Source organism: Aspergillus costaricaensis (assembly GCF_003184835.1).
Source record: "Aspergillus costaricaensis CBS 115574 unplaced genomic scaffold BO79scaffold_34, whole genome shotgun sequence".
NCBI lineage: Eukaryota > Fungi > Ascomycota > Eurotiomycetes > Eurotiales > Aspergillaceae > Aspergillus > Aspergillus costaricensis.
In genome coordinates, this window is record NW_020291834.1 from 99,215 (window position 1) to 117,422 (window position 18,208).

At 51.9% G+C, this 18,208-nt stretch overlaps 10 protein-coding genes across 10 annotated transcripts; 5 read left to right on the top strand and 5 right to left on the bottom strand.

Annotated features, from left to right (window-relative positions):
• Positions 1-1,114, top strand: BO79DRAFT_221028 (DUF3716 domain-containing protein; the record flags this gene model as incomplete). Its single annotated transcript, XM_025683505.1, has 3 exons — positions 1-88; positions 138-519; positions 571-1,114. The coding sequence occupies 3 exons, from the start codon at positions 1-3 to the stop codon at positions 1,112-1,114; spliced, it is 1,014 nt and encodes a 337-aa protein (XP_025535906.1).
• A 430-nt stretch (positions 1,115-1,544) lies between these two features.
• BO79DRAFT_201566 (cysteine hydrolase family protein) lies at positions 1,545-3,591 on the top strand (the record flags this gene model as incomplete). The annotated part of the gene is made up of 6 exons (XM_025681584.1): positions 1,545-1,661; positions 1,957-2,090; positions 2,228-2,652; positions 2,720-2,851; positions 2,900-3,396; positions 3,472-3,591. The coding sequence occupies exons 2-6, from the start codon at positions 1,984-1,986 to the stop codon at positions 3,589-3,591; spliced, it is 1,281 nt and encodes a 426-aa protein (XP_025535907.1). The 5' UTR covers positions 1,545-1,661; positions 1,957-1,983.
• A 96-nt stretch (positions 3,592-3,687) lies between these two features.
• Positions 3,688-4,455, bottom strand: BO79DRAFT_179842 (TRAPP subunit TRS20). The gene is made up of 2 exons (XM_025680056.1): positions 4,215-4,455; positions 3,688-4,138 (listed from the first exon to the last, which is right to left on the bottom strand). Exons 1-2 carry the CDS (start codon positions 4,403-4,405, stop codon positions 3,748-3,750), a joined length of 582 nt encoding a protein of 193 aa, XP_025535908.1. The 5' UTR covers positions 4,406-4,455; the 3' UTR covers positions 3,688-3,747.
• A 194-nt stretch (positions 4,456-4,649) lies between these two features.
• BO79DRAFT_240066 (splicing regulator NSRP1-like domain-containing protein) lies at positions 4,650-6,152 on the top strand. Its single transcript, XM_025684986.1, has one exon. The coding sequence runs from the start codon at positions 4,695-4,697 to the stop codon at positions 6,123-6,125; it is 1,431 nt and encodes a 476-aa protein (XP_025535909.1). The 5' UTR covers positions 4,650-4,694; the 3' UTR covers positions 6,126-6,152.
• A 178-nt stretch (positions 6,153-6,330) lies between these two features.
• Positions 6,331-8,011, bottom strand: BO79DRAFT_201575 (Zn(2+) transporter ZRT3). Its single transcript, XM_025681585.1, has 3 exons — positions 7,906-8,011; positions 7,723-7,853; positions 6,331-7,668 (listed from the first exon to the last, which is right to left on the bottom strand). The coding sequence occupies exons 1-3, from the start codon at positions 7,958-7,960 to the stop codon at positions 6,442-6,444; spliced, it is 1,413 nt and encodes a 470-aa protein (XP_025535910.1). The 5' UTR covers positions 7,961-8,011; the 3' UTR covers positions 6,331-6,441.
• A 1,965-nt stretch (positions 8,012-9,976) lies between these two features.
• Positions 9,977-10,767, top strand: BO79DRAFT_48958 (uncharacterized protein). The gene has a single exon (XM_025689326.1). It carries the CDS (start codon positions 10,188-10,190, stop codon positions 10,656-10,658), a length of 471 nt encoding a protein of 156 aa, XP_025535911.1. The 5' UTR covers positions 9,977-10,187; the 3' UTR covers positions 10,659-10,767.
• Positions 10,768-11,126: 359 nt separating this feature from the next.
• BO79DRAFT_273870 (uncharacterized protein) lies at positions 11,127-11,983 on the bottom strand (the record flags this gene model as incomplete). The annotated part of the gene is made up of 1 exon (XM_025687546.1): positions 11,127-11,983. One exon carries the CDS (start codon positions 11,981-11,983, stop codon positions 11,303-11,305), a length of 681 nt encoding a protein of 226 aa, XP_025535912.1. The 3' UTR covers positions 11,127-11,302.
• Positions 11,984-12,400: 417 nt separating this feature from the next.
• On the top strand, positions 12,401-13,808 carry BO79DRAFT_211010 (DNA/RNA non-specific endonuclease). The gene has a single exon (XM_025682930.1). It carries the CDS (start codon positions 12,679-12,681, stop codon positions 13,684-13,686), a length of 1,008 nt encoding a protein of 335 aa, XP_025535913.1. The 5' UTR covers positions 12,401-12,678; the 3' UTR covers positions 13,687-13,808.
• A 78-nt stretch (positions 13,809-13,886) lies between these two features.
• On the bottom strand, positions 13,887-15,544 carry BO79DRAFT_240070 (putative RING finger domain protein). The gene is made up of 3 exons (XM_025684987.1): positions 14,752-15,544; positions 14,443-14,698; positions 13,887-14,373 (listed from the first exon to the last, which is right to left on the bottom strand). The coding sequence occupies exons 1-3, from the start codon at positions 15,331-15,333 to the stop codon at positions 14,051-14,053; spliced, it is 1,161 nt and encodes a 386-aa protein (XP_025535914.1). The 5' UTR covers positions 15,334-15,544; the 3' UTR covers positions 13,887-14,050.
• Positions 15,545-15,711: 167 nt separating this feature from the next.
• On the bottom strand, positions 15,712-17,295 carry BO79DRAFT_273876 (uncharacterized protein). The gene has a single exon (XM_025687547.1). The coding sequence runs from the start codon at positions 17,016-17,018 to the stop codon at positions 16,002-16,004; it is 1,017 nt and encodes a 338-aa protein (XP_025535915.1). The 5' UTR covers positions 17,019-17,295; the 3' UTR covers positions 15,712-16,001.
• Positions 17,296-18,208: the final 913 nt, after the last annotated feature.

Genomic DNA, 18,208 nt, shown 5'->3' on the forward strand with positions numbered 1-18,208 from the left:
ATGCCGGCCATCGACAACGCTGAGGTGGAGAGACGTATTGCTGACGCCCTGCAAGAGGCCAAAGACGCTAGGCTGCGTCTGCCTGAAGGTCTGATGCCTCCCATACATCTCGTATCATTCTGCTCACATACCACCAGCCCAGAACGATGCCGCAAATCTGGAGGCCACTAGCAAGCTGAAACTAACCAAGTTCGACAAGCAAGTTGCTACCGTGCTTGACGTTGTTAGAGCCCTTGAGTGGACCATTGAGAACGGCCAACCCGTCGAAAGACGTATCAGAGACAGAGAGGCTGTCACCGCGGCTTTACTCTACCGTCGAGGAGAGGAGGTTGAGCGATGTGACAGGTGCCAGACCCTCGGCCCCCTTGCTAAATGCATCATTTCGCCTAGCCTTGGTGGCCGAGCCCTGCACAGGGCGGCCTGTGCAAACTGCATATTTTACCACCAAGGCACGTATTGCCCCCACAGACTCAAGTTCGAGAAGTCAAAGGGTGAGATGTGGACCGAGAGTGATACAAAGTAAGTCCTCCGACACCAATGTGGGATTTTGGCTAACAGCGGACGTTCCAGACTTGTTCTTCCGAGCGGTGGCTTGCGACAGACACTTGCGCTGACTGGCGAAGACGGATTCGATTTTTTGCGCGCAAATGATGAAGATTCAACCTCAAAGGCCCAGGAATTGGGCGACTCAAGTGCTCCCAATAACTCATCCGCAGCACATGAATCGGAAGAATCTGTGCCCGCTGGCATCACTCCGTCGTCTGGAGAGCAGGATAACCTGCCAACGGGCGCCAACAGCAACAGCAACAACTGGTCAAGTTGCGTGGCAGACGACAGTGGCATGGTGAGCATGTCGTCTGCCACGCAACTTGACCAGTTGTTGCTGTTGCCATACCCCCCCGCCGACACCTTGGCAGGGGGGCCAAGCTATCAGTTTCTCTCCTCGCAAGGTATGCCAGAAGATGACAGCTATATCTTGCCACAGTCGTCCGCCACGCAGGTTGAAGAGGAGCTCTGCCCATACCCTCCCGCCGGGGATTGCTTTTTGGCTCAAGTACCCGAGCAGGTTGAGTACAGCATCGAACACGAGCCCCAGAAGAACAAGCAGGAATAAGCTTGTTCTTCTGAGGCTCGTGTTCGGTTGCTGTTTTCACTTTCTTTCATTTCATCTCTGTTTTCTGTTTTGTTTTCTTTCTTCTTTGCCTTTCTTTTATCTGACTCAAATGTTAGCATGTCCTTATGTCCTTGAAGATGCAGAGTGTTTCCTTTTATACCTGAATTTGATGGAAGACAGAGCCACCACTGAGTTTGTATGGGATGACAAGTGATGAGGCGAGATGGAGAGAAGAATCTCAGCTGGAGAGGATAAGAAGAGACATCGAAGTGTGAAGTGAAGAGGAATGAGTGTTGCGAACAGTGAAGAGGCAGACGCGCTTTTAAGACTACAGCCGAAGAGCTGCGGGCACGGGCCACAAGCACGTGATGATTTGTGAACACACACGGCAGCGACTCACTCACTCACTTTCTCCTGCCACGCCGTTCTGTTCTCACGGAGCTGTGCTCCTGCTGATTGCTTTCGCCCCTGTTGAAGCTCTTTTCACTACTTGAGTTCGAAGAAACTGCTTTCGGCAAGTCTTGCTCCCGCGTCTGATCTTCCTCTTGTATGTATACCTTTTCTTTTATGGCCCTCACGACTCCAGTGTTCTGGCTTAAGATCCCGCCACAACCCGGGGCCCCCAAGGCATACACCAGTCGTGACGCTATATCCACGCACACATTGAATCCCGGTTCCCGTCCCTGTCTTAAGAAGGTGCTTCCACGCACTCGCTGCGGCCCCCCCCATTTCCACATGGACACGATGACCTCCTATTCTTGATTTTTTTTCCTGCTCGCGCTATCCTCTGTCCCAATGAGAGTCATGGATCTCTGTCTGATGACGCTGATGTGTCCTGCCAGACCCTCTCTTCCCCACCATCTGTCACCATGGCGGATCCTACCGATCTGAACCTGGATGCACCCAGTGACTTACAAGATATTCCGGACATGTCCATGCAACTACTTCCCCCGCCAGAGGGGACATATCCTGATAAGTGAGTTTGGCCCCGTTCACTCCCTCTCCTCCTTTCCCACCCTCTCTGTGCCCCTTGCCACACGTCGGGTAGCGGATCGGTCCGCTGTGGCTCCATAGTGGATCTGATAACTCACATCGTGGTGATCTTCCTTAAAGGGCGACGCTTCTTGCAGCAGTGCAGGCACACGGAAAAGCTCATGGATACAACGTCGTAGTCAAGTCGTCCAGCACTCCCACGGAAAAGAAACCGGGGCGGACTGCCAAGGTCTGGTTGCGATGCGATCGCGGGGGCCACTATCGCCCGCGCAACGGGCTCACTGAGGAGACTAGGAAGCGGCGGCGCACATCCCGGTTGATGGATTGCCCGTTCATGCTAGTTGCAGCTGGAACTCCTGGGATTTGGACGCTGACTGTTCTGAACGCCACACACAACCACGGCCCGATTGTCGAAAAGCCTCGGCAGGTCCCTCATCATAAGGTCCGGAAGGGCCAGATCGCAGCGGTACCCTACGATTGGCCGCACGATGCGACGCTGACACCTTATACGACGGCGTTAGTAATTATTGACATGCAAAAGGACTGTGCGTATGATTCCATGTGGTCGTGTGGGTCCTGGCTGAGCTTTTTACTAATGGGATGCCAACGCAGTCTGTTTGCCGGGTGGATACATGAGCCTTCAGGGCTACGACATATCGGCTAATCAGGCACTAATTCCTAAATTACAACATCTGCTGGATGCATTCCGTTCATCTGGCTTTCCTATTTACCACACCCGGGAAGGTAGGAGAAAGTTCTCCTCTTCTTCCTTCGATTACTGACATCGTCCAGGGCATCGGCCCGATTTGTCAACGCTGTCTAGTAGAGAGGCCTACCGTTCACAAAACAATGCTTCTGGCATGGGGATTGGATCTCCCGGACCCCTAGGCCGTCTGCTGATACGTGGCGAGGTGGGTCACGACACCGTTGACGAATTGTACCCAGTTCACGGGGAACCGGTAATCGACAAACCAGGCCGGAGTGCGTTTGCACACACCGACTTCGAACTCATCCTTCGCAATCGCGGTATTAAGAACCTGGTGTTAGTGGGTGTAACGACCGATGTGTGCGTTGCTACGACTATGCGCGAGGCCAACGACCGAGGCTTTGACTGCGTGGTGCTTGAAGACGGAACTGCAGCCAGCGAACCGTCCCTTCATGTGAGTGCCATCGAGTCAGTTAAGATGGAGGGAGGCATCTTCGGGGCAGTAGCCAAACTAGAGGACGTGTTGCACGCAGTGGAGAACTTCAAAGCCGTGACTGTGAAGAAGCTGGCTCCGCAGATGACGGTATGATAGGTGGCGTGAAAATGGTCCAACCTTTGCCTTTTTCTCTTTTACCTCTTTGCTACTCCTCGCCCACAGAGGCCTTCTGACTTTATCGGGATCAACTCTGGGATATCATTCAGCGCTGTCAACATTGGAGGAACGATCTGCCACCGGGATAGAGGAGTCATCATCAGGACGGACAAGGACAAGGAATAGTAACGAAGCTATGAATACGATTTATGGACATGCATACATTGAATATGAATCTGGTATCTTCCAAACACCATGTACAGAGAGTAGTAACCACTAAACGCCTCAACCAAACCAAACCAGCCCACAGCCGCATCAAATCAAACCACAAATAAATCAACCCTATAACCACTTCCTCCCCGCAGCCGTAACCCTTCCCCTAAACACAGGACTCTTAATCTCCATCCCCTGCCTATAAAACGGACTCATCACCGTCTTCACATAATTCTCATAAACCTCAGTCATAAACTGCCGCACGGCCTCCTCCGTCTGCGGCGACGTCGGATTATTAGCTATCGAGCTCGCCGACGCGCGCGACGACCCGCCCGCAGACCCCAACAACAACGACCCGGACATCGACCCGCCCATCGAACCACTCCCACCGGCCCCCTGCCCACTATTCGAAGCTAATTGAGGCGGCTGATGCAGAAGAAGGAATCTTGCCCCGGAGGGGGTCAAGAACGCGGAGATGTATGCTGATGCGGGGGGGTAGGTGTCGATGTGTTTGAGGTACCTGCCAGACATCACCCAGTATTAACATGCGCTTCAATTCCACACATAGTAACCATAAAGAGAAAAAGAGGACATACATATTCCCATTCATCCACTGCGCCTCCTCAACAATATCCAAACTCGAATGGATAATAAACTGGTTCATGTACTGCGCTGTATCCGGGAATCGGAAACGGGCGATCCCGTCGCCCCCGGACTTGGATGTGCCGAAGGCGATGTTGAATAGGGGCACGTCCGTCGGGGAGAGGATCGTGAAGTAGTAGGACATTTTGATTGATTGCCTTTGTGGCTTTCCGGGGTTGTGCTGTGTTGTTGCGGGCCACTAACTACGTATTTACTTGTGGCTTTCGGGGAATCGGAGATGAGATGGGGGCCAGGGGAGTAAAGTAATGTGTCACGTGTGATAAGATAAGAAAATCAAACCGGAGGGTAGGGGTCCACGTGACGTGCATCATGGGTTTCTACTAGCTTCATCTTCATCTTCCTTCCATTCTCATCTTCTTAAGGTCTACGGAAAATATATATATCAATTCGGTTAGGAAAAACAAAGGGATAACATGCCTCCCCCAAAGCTAGGCTTCGGCCTCAACCCCTCCTCCAAACCCACCTCTCGACCTAACCCCCCCGCGCCGAAACGCAAGAAACCTATCTTCGGCGACGACTCCGACGACGATGAACCCCAACCTACTACCAGTGTCAAGAAAGGCCCTAGCAGCGGCGGTGGCGCAATTGAAATCACGACGATAGGCGGCCTCGACGATCTCACTCCTACCAACAACGAAGAAGAGGAAGCTCGCCCCGCGAAACGCAAGCTCCTCGCTCCCGGCGCATCATCATCATCATCCGGCGCACCCAAACCACCAAACATGAAACCGCTCAACAAGAGCTCTATATTCGCGGACGCCTCCGACGAAGAAGAAGGAGAAGCAACAAACACCCCCACCTACGGCCTCAACACCTCCACCAGCAGCAAACCGAAACCCAAATCCAAAGACCTCGACACTACAAAACCCTACACCAACCTATCCGCCCTCCATAGCAGCCGAAAACACGCGGCGGAAGCCTCCGAACTCGACCCGACAATCTACTCCTACGACGCGGTGTACGACAGCCTACACGCGAAACCGAACAAGGACAAGAAGGCCTCGGATAGTGAGAGCGGCTCGACCGTGCCGAAATACATGACGTCGTTGCTGCGCAGCGCGGAGATCCGTAAACGGGATCAAATGCGAGCGCGGGATCGTCTGCTCGCGAAGGAGCGCGAAGCCGAGGGCGACGAGTTCGCGGACAAGGAGAAGTTCGTGACGGCGGCGTATAAGGCGCAGCAGGAGGAGTTGCGGCGGGTGCAGGCGGAGGAAGAGGCGCGGGAGAAGGAGGAGGAGGAGAGACGGAAGAAGAATGGGGGGTCTGGGATGGTGGACTTTTATCGGGATATGTTGTCGCGTGGGGAGGAGAGGCATGAGGCTGTTGTGAAGGCGGCGGAGGAGGCGGCGAAGAAGGTGAAGGAGGGTGGTGGTGTGGGTGAGGAGGAGAAGGAGGAAGGGGAGAAGGAGAAGAAGGAGAAGAGTGAGGCGCAGATGGCGGAGGAGTTGAATGCCAAGGGGGCGCATATTGCGGTTAATGATGAGGGTCAGGTGGTGGATAAGAGGCAGTTGTTGTCGGCGGGGTTGAATGTCGCGCCGAAGCCGAAGCAGACGCAGAAGGAGAAGGATGCGGCGGCTGCGGCGGCGTCGAGGGCTGCGGTGCAGGCTTCGAGGTTTGGGGCGCAGAAGCAGGCCGAACGCGGTGGACAGCGTGCGCGCCAGACGGAGATGATTGCATCGCAGTTGGAGGAGCGGGCGAGACAGGAGGAGGAGGCCGAGGCGGCGCGGCAGAAGGAGATTGCGGAGCGGAGTCGCAGTCGCAAGACGGAGGGGGATGTTATGAGTGCGAAGGAGAGGTATTTGGCCAGAAAGAGGGAGCGCGAGGCTGCTGCGAAGAAGGCGTGATTGTCTACTCTGTGAGTGGTAGATTGCATATGGCTGGCGTTGGATATGGATTCTGTATAGTGTATGATATAATGAATGATTGGCGGTTATACTAGAATGGTATGATCCTTCGGGTACTTAAATGGTAGTGGCAGTATCTCTGTATTACGGGGCGAACTAGCAAGTGGACTCGTAGTGAGACAGTATATATGGTCTTTCGTTACTCGTTTCCTAATCATAAACCTAACGCCAGGAATGCTATCTCTTGACTAAGTGTTCTAGTATAAGAATGCGCTGCATCTTGAAATACTTTTACCACCAACGCCGTTTAGTATGACTATGCAGTCAGGGCGAAACTGAGCCCCATCAGGACCATTCCTCCGATAGCGAACCCAGTGCACATTCCCCGATTGTGAGTTAGGGTAAGGCCTTCGCTGAACAGCTGCAGAGCAACCGAGATCATGACGCCCGCCGTCGCGGCAAACATACCGCCGTAGACGCCCCAGGACGGGCCAGCGGCATCGTCGCCATTAGCACGCCGAGCACCCCATATCCAGAGAGCTGCCAGCGCAGCGCCTGCAGGTTGGCTGATGCCGCCTAGCAAGCTTGACCAGAACATGGCCCAGCCGCGCGAATGCAGCGCGAGATACAGAGGTAAGGCCATGGCGAATCCTTCGCTGATGTTGTGGATGAAAAGAGCCAAGAAAACCGTGAGACCTAAAGTCGGGCTCGCATGGTTCGTGGCATAGGTGATAAACCCCTCCGGCAACTTGTGCAAGGCAATTGCTATAGATGTCTGCAGACCGATGGAGAGAAAGGCGTTCTGTGGCACATGGTGATGGTGTTGGGGATTGGGTGGCGGCTTAGTACCGTCTTCCGGCGCCATATCCTGGTCGTCAAGGAGCCCGGTCCGGGAAGAAGAGGAACTCGCCTCTTGACGTCGAATTTGCGAGGATGGCAGGTTTGCCTCCAGATCATCTAGTCGTGCCGAGTCCACTTGCACGGATATGCTGTGGGGGTGCGGCAGCGGCGGGCGCACGGTGCCGTCATCCAGGACAGAGATTTCCGGTCCCTCGAGGGTCTTGGTGCATTCGTGCCCGCACGCCTGCGAGAAGCCAAAACAGGGACCATTCTCATCGCAATGTGATTTGACTCCGCCAACCAGACGACTAATGCGTCGTGTCAAGCGGATATGCAGGGATTCCCTTCGCACAAGTGCGCCGGGGTCTTCACCAGCTGCGGGGACGGTCACAGTGGCCGGGGAAGACTTGTGAGTCAAAAGAGGAGTTCGCTCATTCAGATGGTTAGGGTCGTGGGAGTGTAAATGACCGTCTGGCTTGCCCCCGTGTTCATGATCAGAGGTGGGGTGTGGCTCATGTGTATGAGCACAGTCGACGACATGTGACGGTATGTAGCGATGCAATAGTGCCGATGCCAAACGGATGATGACCGCGCCCGCCAGAAAGAGACCGATAAGCACGTATGCAGCAAGCGAGGGGGACAAGCCAGCTCGAGTCAGGTACCGATGAGAAGTAGGCAGCATGCTATAGAGAGAAGTGTAAAGCTAGCGCGGTCAGCATGGTACCAAAGTTAGGGTCAACTGGTCAGAGAGAAATACCATGACGCCCGCGCTCAGACACAATGACGCAGATAAGAAGCCATTGTTATGGACGATCTGAAAGCTTTTGCGGCGAGACAATCGCCGTAAAACAAGATCCACACAAATGACAGACGATCCCAAGACACAAGCTGGATTATGTTAGCTAGCGAAACTTAAGTACTATATAGAAGAAAGACTTACCCACGCCTGACACGGCGCTCATGACCCAGCCCCGTAGGTCATTGCTGGCAGCCATGATGAATAGAAGGCGAAATTGCCAGCAATTAATGCCAGCGAAAAGACACTGACGGGGAAGAAAGAACGAGACTTTTCAAAGGGGAAAGGAAAGAGAGTTTGGGGGAGCCTTGGATTTCATGATATCATGTCACGCGGCGGGCGATTAGATAACCTGGGGACCTTGCGGGCAACAACGCTGCTTTGATCCAAACAGCGGCTTTGTTCCTCTTGAACTTCTTTCTTTTTCTCCCCTTGCCTGCAGCCAACGAATCGCCCTTTCACTGCATCTCTGCGGCACCGTTGGAGAGGCTCATAGAGGAGCCACTCGGGCGAGGTTTAAACTACCAAGTCTTAAGGAAACATGATAATACGCTGCTCGGAGCCTCGTCCCCCTCCCGAGCCCCTTGTACAACTCATCGCGCCTTCAACGCCCCTGTCCGCTAGTCGCCCTACCACCAGACTCCAAGGTCCCCAGGCTAATTTCTCATCGGGCCATGAGCTGCAGCAACGAAATTGGTCATGGCGAGTCACGTAGCAGTATGTCTAAACTTACGATATATTGCCAGCGCCAGCGCCAGGCAACAGCCCTGAATGGCTCGGAGTCCGTGATAAGCGTATAGTAGTATGTACGTCCTCCCTGGAAGTGAGCCCATGCATGCGACGCGCAACATGGTTGGCGGTATGGGAACTCCAATTCATCAGCTAGAGCGGAAGGCCTTAAGTAGACTTTACCTTGCGGTTCCTGCTCATGAAAGTTGTAACGTGATGTAGACTGCCAGCTATCGAGAACTAGACTTCTACTAGACGTCTAATTTACCTCGGAGGCTGAGTTCCATTATTCAAAACTGCTAGCAAATTGCTGCGGAAGACAGTTCTCCTTGTGCAAGCGAATCATCTTCTCTGGAGACATACGTCCGCTTTGCAGTAAAAATGCATGATCCAGAAGCCGGGGTGCTATTCACGTTATATGCCACAGACGTACCTAAGCATGCGTTCTAGCGAAAGAAACGTAGTATCCAGAGATTGTGGCACACTTTAACCTTGATCCGACACGCTTGACCCTAAATCAGTCCGAAGGTAACCTTACTTGAATGTTCCACTCCCAACGAGAAGCGCACTCTCGCAAAAGCTAGATGACATGGCGGCGAGGGCAAGTTTTTCGGCGTTGCCGGTTGCATTAGCGTGGGACTATGGGGCGTAAGAGGATCTGAGGGCCGCATGAATGGTCGGCGCGAGTTAGCCTAAGATTTTAGTTGATCGTCAGTCACCAGTAGCACTCCAGATTCCAGTCATGACAGCCATACCTCAGGATGGCACATACTTCCCAGTGGTCAATGCCTCTGCGTAGCTTTGAGAGCCAAGGCTCTAGGAAGCATTTATAGTTCTTCTTCTTGGTACATGTCAGACCCCAAATCTTGAATCGGAACCCGAAGTACCATCCATTTGACTCTATATGACGGAGTCTGGAGAAGCAGAAGAGTGTCATTCTTGCCCTGGGTAGTCATCTGTGTATAGCCTGTCAAACCAGGTGACATGATTGTTGACAAGAGAAGAATATTCATGCTCGCTATCTTTCGAATGGTCAATTGTGTATGACTGACGCAGTGGCTCTTCAGTCCATGGCTCTCCTGCAGACTGATCTCCCCTGCACACTCAATTATCAGATAAGCCTGTACCTGCTGCCACTGTCCGGAGAATATAAAAGTGGTACAAATGCAACCGCATGAGATATCAAATACCTGTTGACAAATCATGAAGTAATTGTCGGAGAAACGTCAGTAGTCAGGAGAGAAGGAGAATGCTAAGACGAGCCAAGTTGATATAACAACGTGGATTATGCCCCGAGCAGTGCAACCACGCAAGCCGCGGTGCCCAGAGAAATTGTCGCACCGGCCAAACTAGCCATGAATAAAGTGCAACGTGAAAGGCACCCAAAGTCTATCTTCGGCGTCGAGTGACGTACAAGGGGGCTCTGTCACATGATGGCAGGCAACCAGCACTAGAAAAGTATCAATTCGATTTGATCAAAGACACTTCCCCTCTCAACTTGGGCTACACAAGCACCAGAATCAATTACTCACTGGCATCACTTTGCCAGCAAGACAGCCTCCTCATTTCTAATATAAAAGCACCCTCAATCGCCGCCCCCCAAACCGACTCGAGGATTGTTTTCGTCTCCATCCTCTTCTCCCTCTATCATCTTTATTCCCAAGCAGGTACGCTCCAAAGCACAACATCAAGCAATCATGTCTCCCATCCAATCCCTTGGTAAACTCCTGGTTCTGATTCTCGTCTCTTCAAGCTCCGCCATGTCTCTCACTCGCTACACTGCACCCATTCCCCAGGGCGCGAAGGTGGTCGAGACGCGTGAGCAACTCAACCAAGTAGTCCGGGAAAATCCCGAGACTGTCCTGTACGATCAGGATGGTGGCTACATGTTGAAAGATGAGAGCGGAACCGTGGTTGCTGTAGCTGCGGACTCTCTGTGTCCCGAGTTGGACCAGGCCTTGGCTGAAGTTGAGGCCCTCCAAGCAGAGACGAAGCTGGCTGGCAATGCCGGAGACCAAGGTGATACCACCAGCAAGAAAAGAGACGTTAATGATGTTCAGGACACTAATCGTCCACTTCGCTGTTCTCATCCTAGATGCTTCAATTCCGCCATCTGCCTGACCTATACCGATTGTCACGTCTGTTTGCGACAGCACCACTGTATCTGAGGTGGTTGATACTTTACACGGTGGGGTTTGGAGGGGTGGGAGGAGCTTGAGATAAGGAGGATTTGCGAAGAATGGGATTGATGGATGTGTTATAGTGGACTATTTGGATGCAGGAGGGGCGATGTATGAATGCATATGCAGACTGGGGCAGAGATCGTTGTCAATGGCTTGCTTCTTTGCAGTGGCCTGGCTCGAGAATGTGATGCACTTCAATCTTCTTACAATATGCGCGCAGCGTTGTAATGATGTAAGAACATAGAAGGGATTGCCAGATCGTCAATGCATAGCCAAGCGTAGATCATTACTACACCTGAGAGACACAAGTCAACCTCAGCATGTCTTCTATATTAGCTACAAGAACAAGTATGCGCACCGCATATACATGAAGACAACCTTGAAGCCTGCTGAATACAAGCGACGGAAAATGAACATGATCGTGCCTACAGCCAAATCACCGATAGACCGCCCATCGCAATGACCATACAATATCCCATAATAGCACCATGTACAAGAAAGACGCATCAATAAGTTAAGAAAATGAGTTGGGCTGCTCTCAGCAAGACATCTTGGATTTCAATTTTCGTTTTTCATAATTCCGCCTTTAGCAAGATGCTTTTCAAAGCATCGTCTCAACCATGAGCATCTCAAGGAATTTTCATATGCAAAAGCTCCTCCCAAAGCTTGTTGAAGTCGTCCCAGGTCATTTTCGAGGCTTCCTCGGGGGTAGTCCTTGCATAGACGATGTGCGCGTAGTTTTTTCCTTCCGAATGTCGCTTTGAGAGTCGCGAAAGCAGAATGCAAGTAGCCTGAAGAGGCGAGATAAACGTTGGATCCAGCTCGTTGCATGATGAAACTATTCTTGCCAACAACTCAACGTCATCCTTGTATGAAACATGGGGAGCGCTTTGGCTAAAGTCCATCAGACCCCTGTACCGTATCACCAAATTTTTAGCAATGGGAGTCGAGGCGATTTTGAGGCATGTCTTTAATAGGACGTCGGCATATTCCGTGGCCTGCGGCGTAAAGCGAGGATCGAAGATATATCCCTTTGGTATGTTGTGAAGTATGTAGATTTTGACGCAATCTGATAGATATTTCCAGTTCTCCCAGATGGAGGAATCGTCCTTAGGAGGATGAGGGAGTTCAAGATTGACAAGGTCTTGTAAATGCCATTTCTTGAGCTTTCCCCGGACTTGAACGTACCACTGATGCACACTGTCCATGGTTAGGTCAAAGTCGATTTTATCTGCTAGTATTTCGTCTTCTGACGTGCTGATTTTCCGGACGATTTCCATATTGATGCGGCGTGCCTGTGTATATTCCATGATTATGGGATGAAGAAGGATGGTGCAAATCACAGATTGTGAGAGAAAAGAGCAAATGAATGATAGCCGCCATATTCTGGGAAATAAAGTTGATTAGAATCCATAGCCTCAAGTAGAAGAACGGGTTGATTCAATGCTCACTACTAAGCTGCTCGGGAATTGCCTGTCTAAAGTCGGGATGCTTCTAGATCGACTGCAGGGAATCTCCTGTCCTTCACCGAGCCTTGGCCAGTGACCTTATAGCTGCAGGGAATGCTATGTGGAGTCCGGGGCATTTCATCATGGTCAGTAGGTCATCTGCACACAGTGATCATCCGACCAGCGTGGCATCGAAGCTGGCATAGCATATAAAGAAGTCTCGAAGCAGCTGTTAGGGAATTTCCGGTCATTCCCTGTCCATATCATAGCCCACACACAGTCACCAGTGGCAGTTGCACTCCTCCAGACAAGTGAAGACCAAAACTTACCAGTGACACGGTGTTTGTAGATTACCCTTTTGGGACCATTCAGGCTATACTTCCTGATCATCTGATTGCCGCCCGCTGATTGGTCTCCGCTTCAGCATCAATTTTACTCTCTTCGGCAATCCACTTTTTTCTCCGTCCCGATTCTATCCATCCATCTCTTCCATCCTTATCCTTCCTCTCCTCTCCTCCTCCCCTTGGACATCCTCCCTCCCTCCATCACCGCCAACCATGTCCAAGGCCACCTTCGCGGCCATCGCCGCCGCCAGTGCCGCCACGGGCGCCGGTCTGACGGCTCTCTTCTACTCTCCTCGACCCCAACCACAACAGCAGCAGCAACCACTCCCCCAACAACAACTCCCTCCTCACCCTCCGACCACCACCACCTCCAAACTCCCCGCCCCTCAACCCGCCGCTCCCTCTCTCGCCCCCAAACCCACCCCAACCAGCGGCTCCCCCGTCGACCCAGCCGGCATCTACCAATATGGCTTCCCCGGTCCGGTAGCCGACACTCTCCTCTCTGCGCCCCTAGCCGGCGCCTACGACCGTCGCACACGCAACCCATCCTGGGTGGCCGAACACATCACCCCGCAGTCCCTGGCACAGAAGAACGCGGACCGCAAGGGCAGCACATTCTTCGAAGACACGACGATCCCGCCGCTATTCCGCGCCAAACTGTCCGACTACTTCCGCTCCGGCTACGATCGCGGCCACCAGGTGCCCGCCGCGGACGCCAAATGGTCGCAGGACGCCATGGACGCGACCTTCGCGCTGTCGAACATGTGTCCGCAGGTCGGCGAGGGATTCAACCGCGACTACTGGGCCCACTTTGAGGAGTTCTGCCGTGACTTGACGAAGAAGTACCCCTCCGTGCGCGTGGTTACTGGTCCTCTTTACTTGCCTCACCGCGATCAGGATGGAAAGTGGCGTGTCTCGTATGAGGTTATTGGAAACCCGCCGAATGTTGCTGTCCCGACCCACTTCTACAAGGTCGTGTATGCGGAGGAGGGCCCCGCTACGGCGGGTAAGGTTGCGCTGGGTGCGTTTGTGCTCCCTAATGCTAGGATCTCGAATGATAAGCGCTTGACGGAGTTTGAGGTGCCGCTTGAGGCTGTGGAGAGGGCTAGTGGTCTGGAGTTTGCGGCCAAGTTGGATGCTGGCCGCAGGAAGAGACTGTGTCAGGAGGTTAAGTGTGATGTTGTCGTGAGGGAGTTTAACAATGCCAGCAAGAAGAAATAGATCTGGTTTGGTGGTGTAGATTGAGATATGGAGGGTTTGTGGATAGTGAGTTGGAAGGGAAAGGTTTCCTTCATTTGTATTTTAGACTTATCATTATTCCCTTTGCATGGCCTGGGATATCATTAGGTCGATTTCGGCTCTGTATAGATTGACATTGCATCTATATATGTATACATATTGATCGCTCATGAAGGCGTTCACCCAGGTCGTATAGATATAGATATAGGTATAGCCATAGCGCTGTCTCCACAGCCAGTTCGTAACCCAACTTCTGCGCCCCAACGCGGGTTTATACACACACACACACTGAACCCATCAACCACTCACCAACTCCACGCCAAACCAGACTCGTAAGCAGACCATATCAACATTGAAACGCAACCCCCGACTTAGTTGCAACATTCCCGCCTCTCCCCGCAAACCCTGTCCCTTCGGAGCTCACCTCCACCAAACCAGGCTTGATCCCCTCCTTGTCCTTCTTTTTCTTCTTCCCCGACGACACAGAATCCTTGTTACTGTCATTTGACGGTGTGACATCCGTCTCGCAGACATAACATAGAATCCGTCCATGCAGGGCAGCGGTCTGCTCCTGTTCTTCTTTCGAGGCGTGCGGGTCCGGCGCATCGTGCGGAGTCATGAATTTGTTAACGCATGGTTGGCAGATGACGTGGCCGCAGGGTTTCGTTACTGGATGTAGTAGAGCTAGGTTAGTATTCGCGTTGAGAAAATACGTGGTGGGTAAGGCGATAAGCATACGCATTGCTTTGAGCCCGTTCGTCAGTGTTTTCTTGCAGCTTGGGCAGACACGGGCCGGGGAGCCATCAGAGGCCTTTTCTTCAGTGAAGTGCACCTCGACTAAGGATTTGAGAGAGTAGCTGTGGCGGTTAGAGTCGGTAGAAGCAGGGCAAATGGGTGTTAGTTTAATGGTTTTGTTGGCGGCGATTTCGTTCGGGTCGGTGGTGGGTGTGAGTGAGGGGACCCAAAAGGATGGGAGGGCTGATTTGTTTGCTTCCTGGGGATGGTCAGTGAGCTTCTTACCAAGGAGAGTAGACAATAGTAGTAGACCTTTTCTTTCTTTAACTCATTCTTCAACCGTTCCTGCTCCTCGCGCGCAATTCTAGCCATCTCTTTATCATCCAACTCGAACACCTTCTTCCGCTTCCCGTCCACTTCTACCTCTCGCGCCTTGAAAGCAGCCAATGCCTCTGAGGTATCTGCTTTCCGCTTCTTAGAGCTCTCGTCATTTTGTGATTGGCTTGACCCGTTCTTCTTCTTTGCTGCTGCATCTAACCCCATGCTCACTAGTTCGAAATCACGGAGTTCCCGTGTTCGCGCTTCATCTAATGCCCGCTCCTCCTCCTCTGCAAGACGCTTTTTGGCTTCATCGCGTTCCTTTTCGAGACGCTTGATTTCCTGTCGCTGGGCGAGAAGGTCGCTGATGGCGCATTCGCGACAGAAGAGATCTCCGTTGGTGGCGCAGGCGACGACGGGTTCCCGCGCCGGGTGTAGGCAGAGTCGACACGAGCCGAATGGGAGGAAAGAGTCGCGGCCGATGACGCCGCGTTTGGTGCCCCAGCTTGATTTGAGGAGATCGCGCTCGTAGGAGGTAAAGTGGGGAAGGGAGGTGTTGCGCTTAGAGTGCGCCATGGTGGTGATTCTCTGCGGGGGAGGTGGATTGGTTGATGTGAGGTTATGGATGGAGCATCGGCGAGGGAGAAGATATTGCGGAGTGGGGATCGGAGGTCGGAGGGTCGGTGCGGAGTAAGTTATGTGGGTAGATGAGGGGATGAAGCTTCCGGTAACACCAATTCAAATATTCAGGGAGTTAAATATGTGACAGGCCAAGCCAATGGCTAAAATAAAGCAAAACAAGATGGTCAAGAGGGGAGTTCAGTTGAAGGAAAGTTGAAGCTGGAGAAATCGTGGCCGACGCGATTATGTCATGCCGTCACATGCTATCCATCCATCCCACAGGTCCATCTCTTCCTCTTCCATTGCTTGTCCAACTCGTTTCACAGAAGAGATACAACATAGAATTGAGACACCGGTTAAATCTAACAGAGGAGGGTGATTATGTATCGTTAGCAGTCATGATAATCAAGAACAATCCAAGCGAAACATGTCGGAAGGAGAGAGCAGTGTCACAGTTCTGAATCCTCTCATTTGATGGGCTTCTGACAGCCACAGCAGAGATAACATTCACGCTTTCTCGCCCTTCCGTGGTTTTCTTTCCCTCTGGGATGCCCTTTGGTATGGGCATTATGGTAGGTTCGCCGCTATCATAGCGAGCACGTCAGTACTCATTATACTTCGGGTCAATTCTGAGACGAGACACTCACCAGCATTCTGTCCCTCATATACTCTCCCACCAGGCCTGTCTCATTGAGGATGCTCCAACACACATCAAAGAAGTCCTTCTCTGGGTCGGTGCAGTCGGGGTTGCGGTTAGCTGGCCCTTTCCGTGGTTTCTCTGGCTTCTTGGGCCGTCTTTTTCTCGGAGCACTCTTTGCCTTAGCCAGAGCCGGGCCGACCTCGATATCTTTGAACCCTGCACTTGCTGCCTTTTGAAATACCGCTTCTGCCTCCTCAAACCCTATTTCCATAGCCTCTAGGACCTCATCCCACCAGCTGCCAGCCATATCTTCTAGTGTCAAAGGTTTCGTGGTTTCAACGATGCAGGCGGGCTCAGTAGCCCCAGTATCCTGCGCGTCTGGGCCGGCCACAGAAGCAGCTGGGGGTTTGGAACTGGTAGATTCTGCGTTGGTCAAATTGGAGGTTGACGCGTTTTCCCATACAGGTTGATCACATTCACTGCAGGTTTCAGATTCCCACGGACCTTCTTTGTTCTCTATTGTGGTCTTGTTTGCACCCATTTGCCCGTACTGTGTCGTAATTATGTCAAGCTCGTATGTTTCTTCAGTGTCTTCCTGTTGGTCCTCGGTATATCCGTGGTCACTAAAGTGAACCTCTTCTTCAGGATAGTCAAACATGCTCATATGAAGGAAGACGCCGCCGTCATCGATATCCACCTGGCTTCCAGGATCGTTGCTGAAGGGTTTCTCACTTTCCTCTTCACAATAGTCACCATATTCGGCCTCATACTCGTCATCTCGCTCAACCTTTTCTATCCAGGATTCGGAATCTCCCACGGGGTTATCGCTATAATCAACGGTTTCCCACGAGTTCGTCCCATCATCAGAGACTCCAGGTCCAACAGCATACTCAGTCGAATCATCCATGTCTTCCGCGTAGCGCGTCATTCCAACTTCACGATCATCTGCAGTATGTCGCTCGAACTCTTCATCTTCATCATCAAGCGCAGCATCAACCATCGGAGGATCCGAAAGTATAACAACCGGGGCTTCTAAAACAAACTCAAGAGCTGCGCAAATCAGTTGATGGCCTTCTCCTCAGATTTCCAATGCTCCGAAAAGACCATTTAACCACCAAGAACACTCACCTAACCGCTTCCTCACCTCAGACGGCGGAAATTCCCACCCTCTCCGCACCGAATCGACGTACTCATCCACAGCCAGACAAATTCCCCGGACCAGTAAGATAAACAAGACACTGACAATCCTACTCAGCCAGCCAGTCCCCAAGTATGTGTCAAAACCTGCCAACAACAGCAACAATCACACCCTAGTCAGCACATAACGTAACCTCACACAAACCAACCCACGCTACACGTAGGACGCAAAAAGAAAACGAATAAGAGGAATTTTCAAATAATGAAGGTAAAACCTACGTATCACCAAACCCAAACACGACCTGCCAATTTTATAGCCATAGTATCCAGCCACGCACACCCAGTACCCCGCGCAAACGGACCAAAGACTGATCGGGTATACCAAAATGGCAAACACAAGCACCTTGGCTTTTATCATGGTGTGTCGGATGTTATTTCGAGGCCATTGTTTGAGTCGAGATGTGGCCGCGTGTAAAAGGAGGTCGTGATATTCGGTAGGAGGACTTTGAGTAGTAAGTGGTGATAGATAGCCTGAACGTAAAGTAAGTACTAGGTAGGCAACTACTCATCCAGCACTACTACCAGCACACACAAAAACAATAGAAAAGGGTAGTAGCAACAGATTCAAAATCCAATCCTCTCAAGAGGAAGAAAAAAAAAATTTCCATCCCACAATCAGAAAACAAAACCAAAGCAAAAGATACAACAACTTCTACTATATCCACAATGGAGTTCAGTCACTCTCCAGCACCCACCAGACAAGACCCTTCTCCGACCCAGTCGGTAAACTTGTATCCTTAGCCCTACCCCATCTAGACACATAACAGATAATCAACAATCCACAGCACCCATCCCCCTTCGACACAGTTATGGGATTTTACACAGCTTTGATGAGTGCCGATAACTCGGTCCAAATCCTGTCATGAATGAGACGAGAAGGTACTATACAGCCTGCTTACTTAGGATTGCATGTTCTTTCCATTTAATGCTAGAGCCAGTGCCATCTTGCAGCTTTCTGATGAGAAGTCAGTCTAGTACCTCGCTTGTGACTGA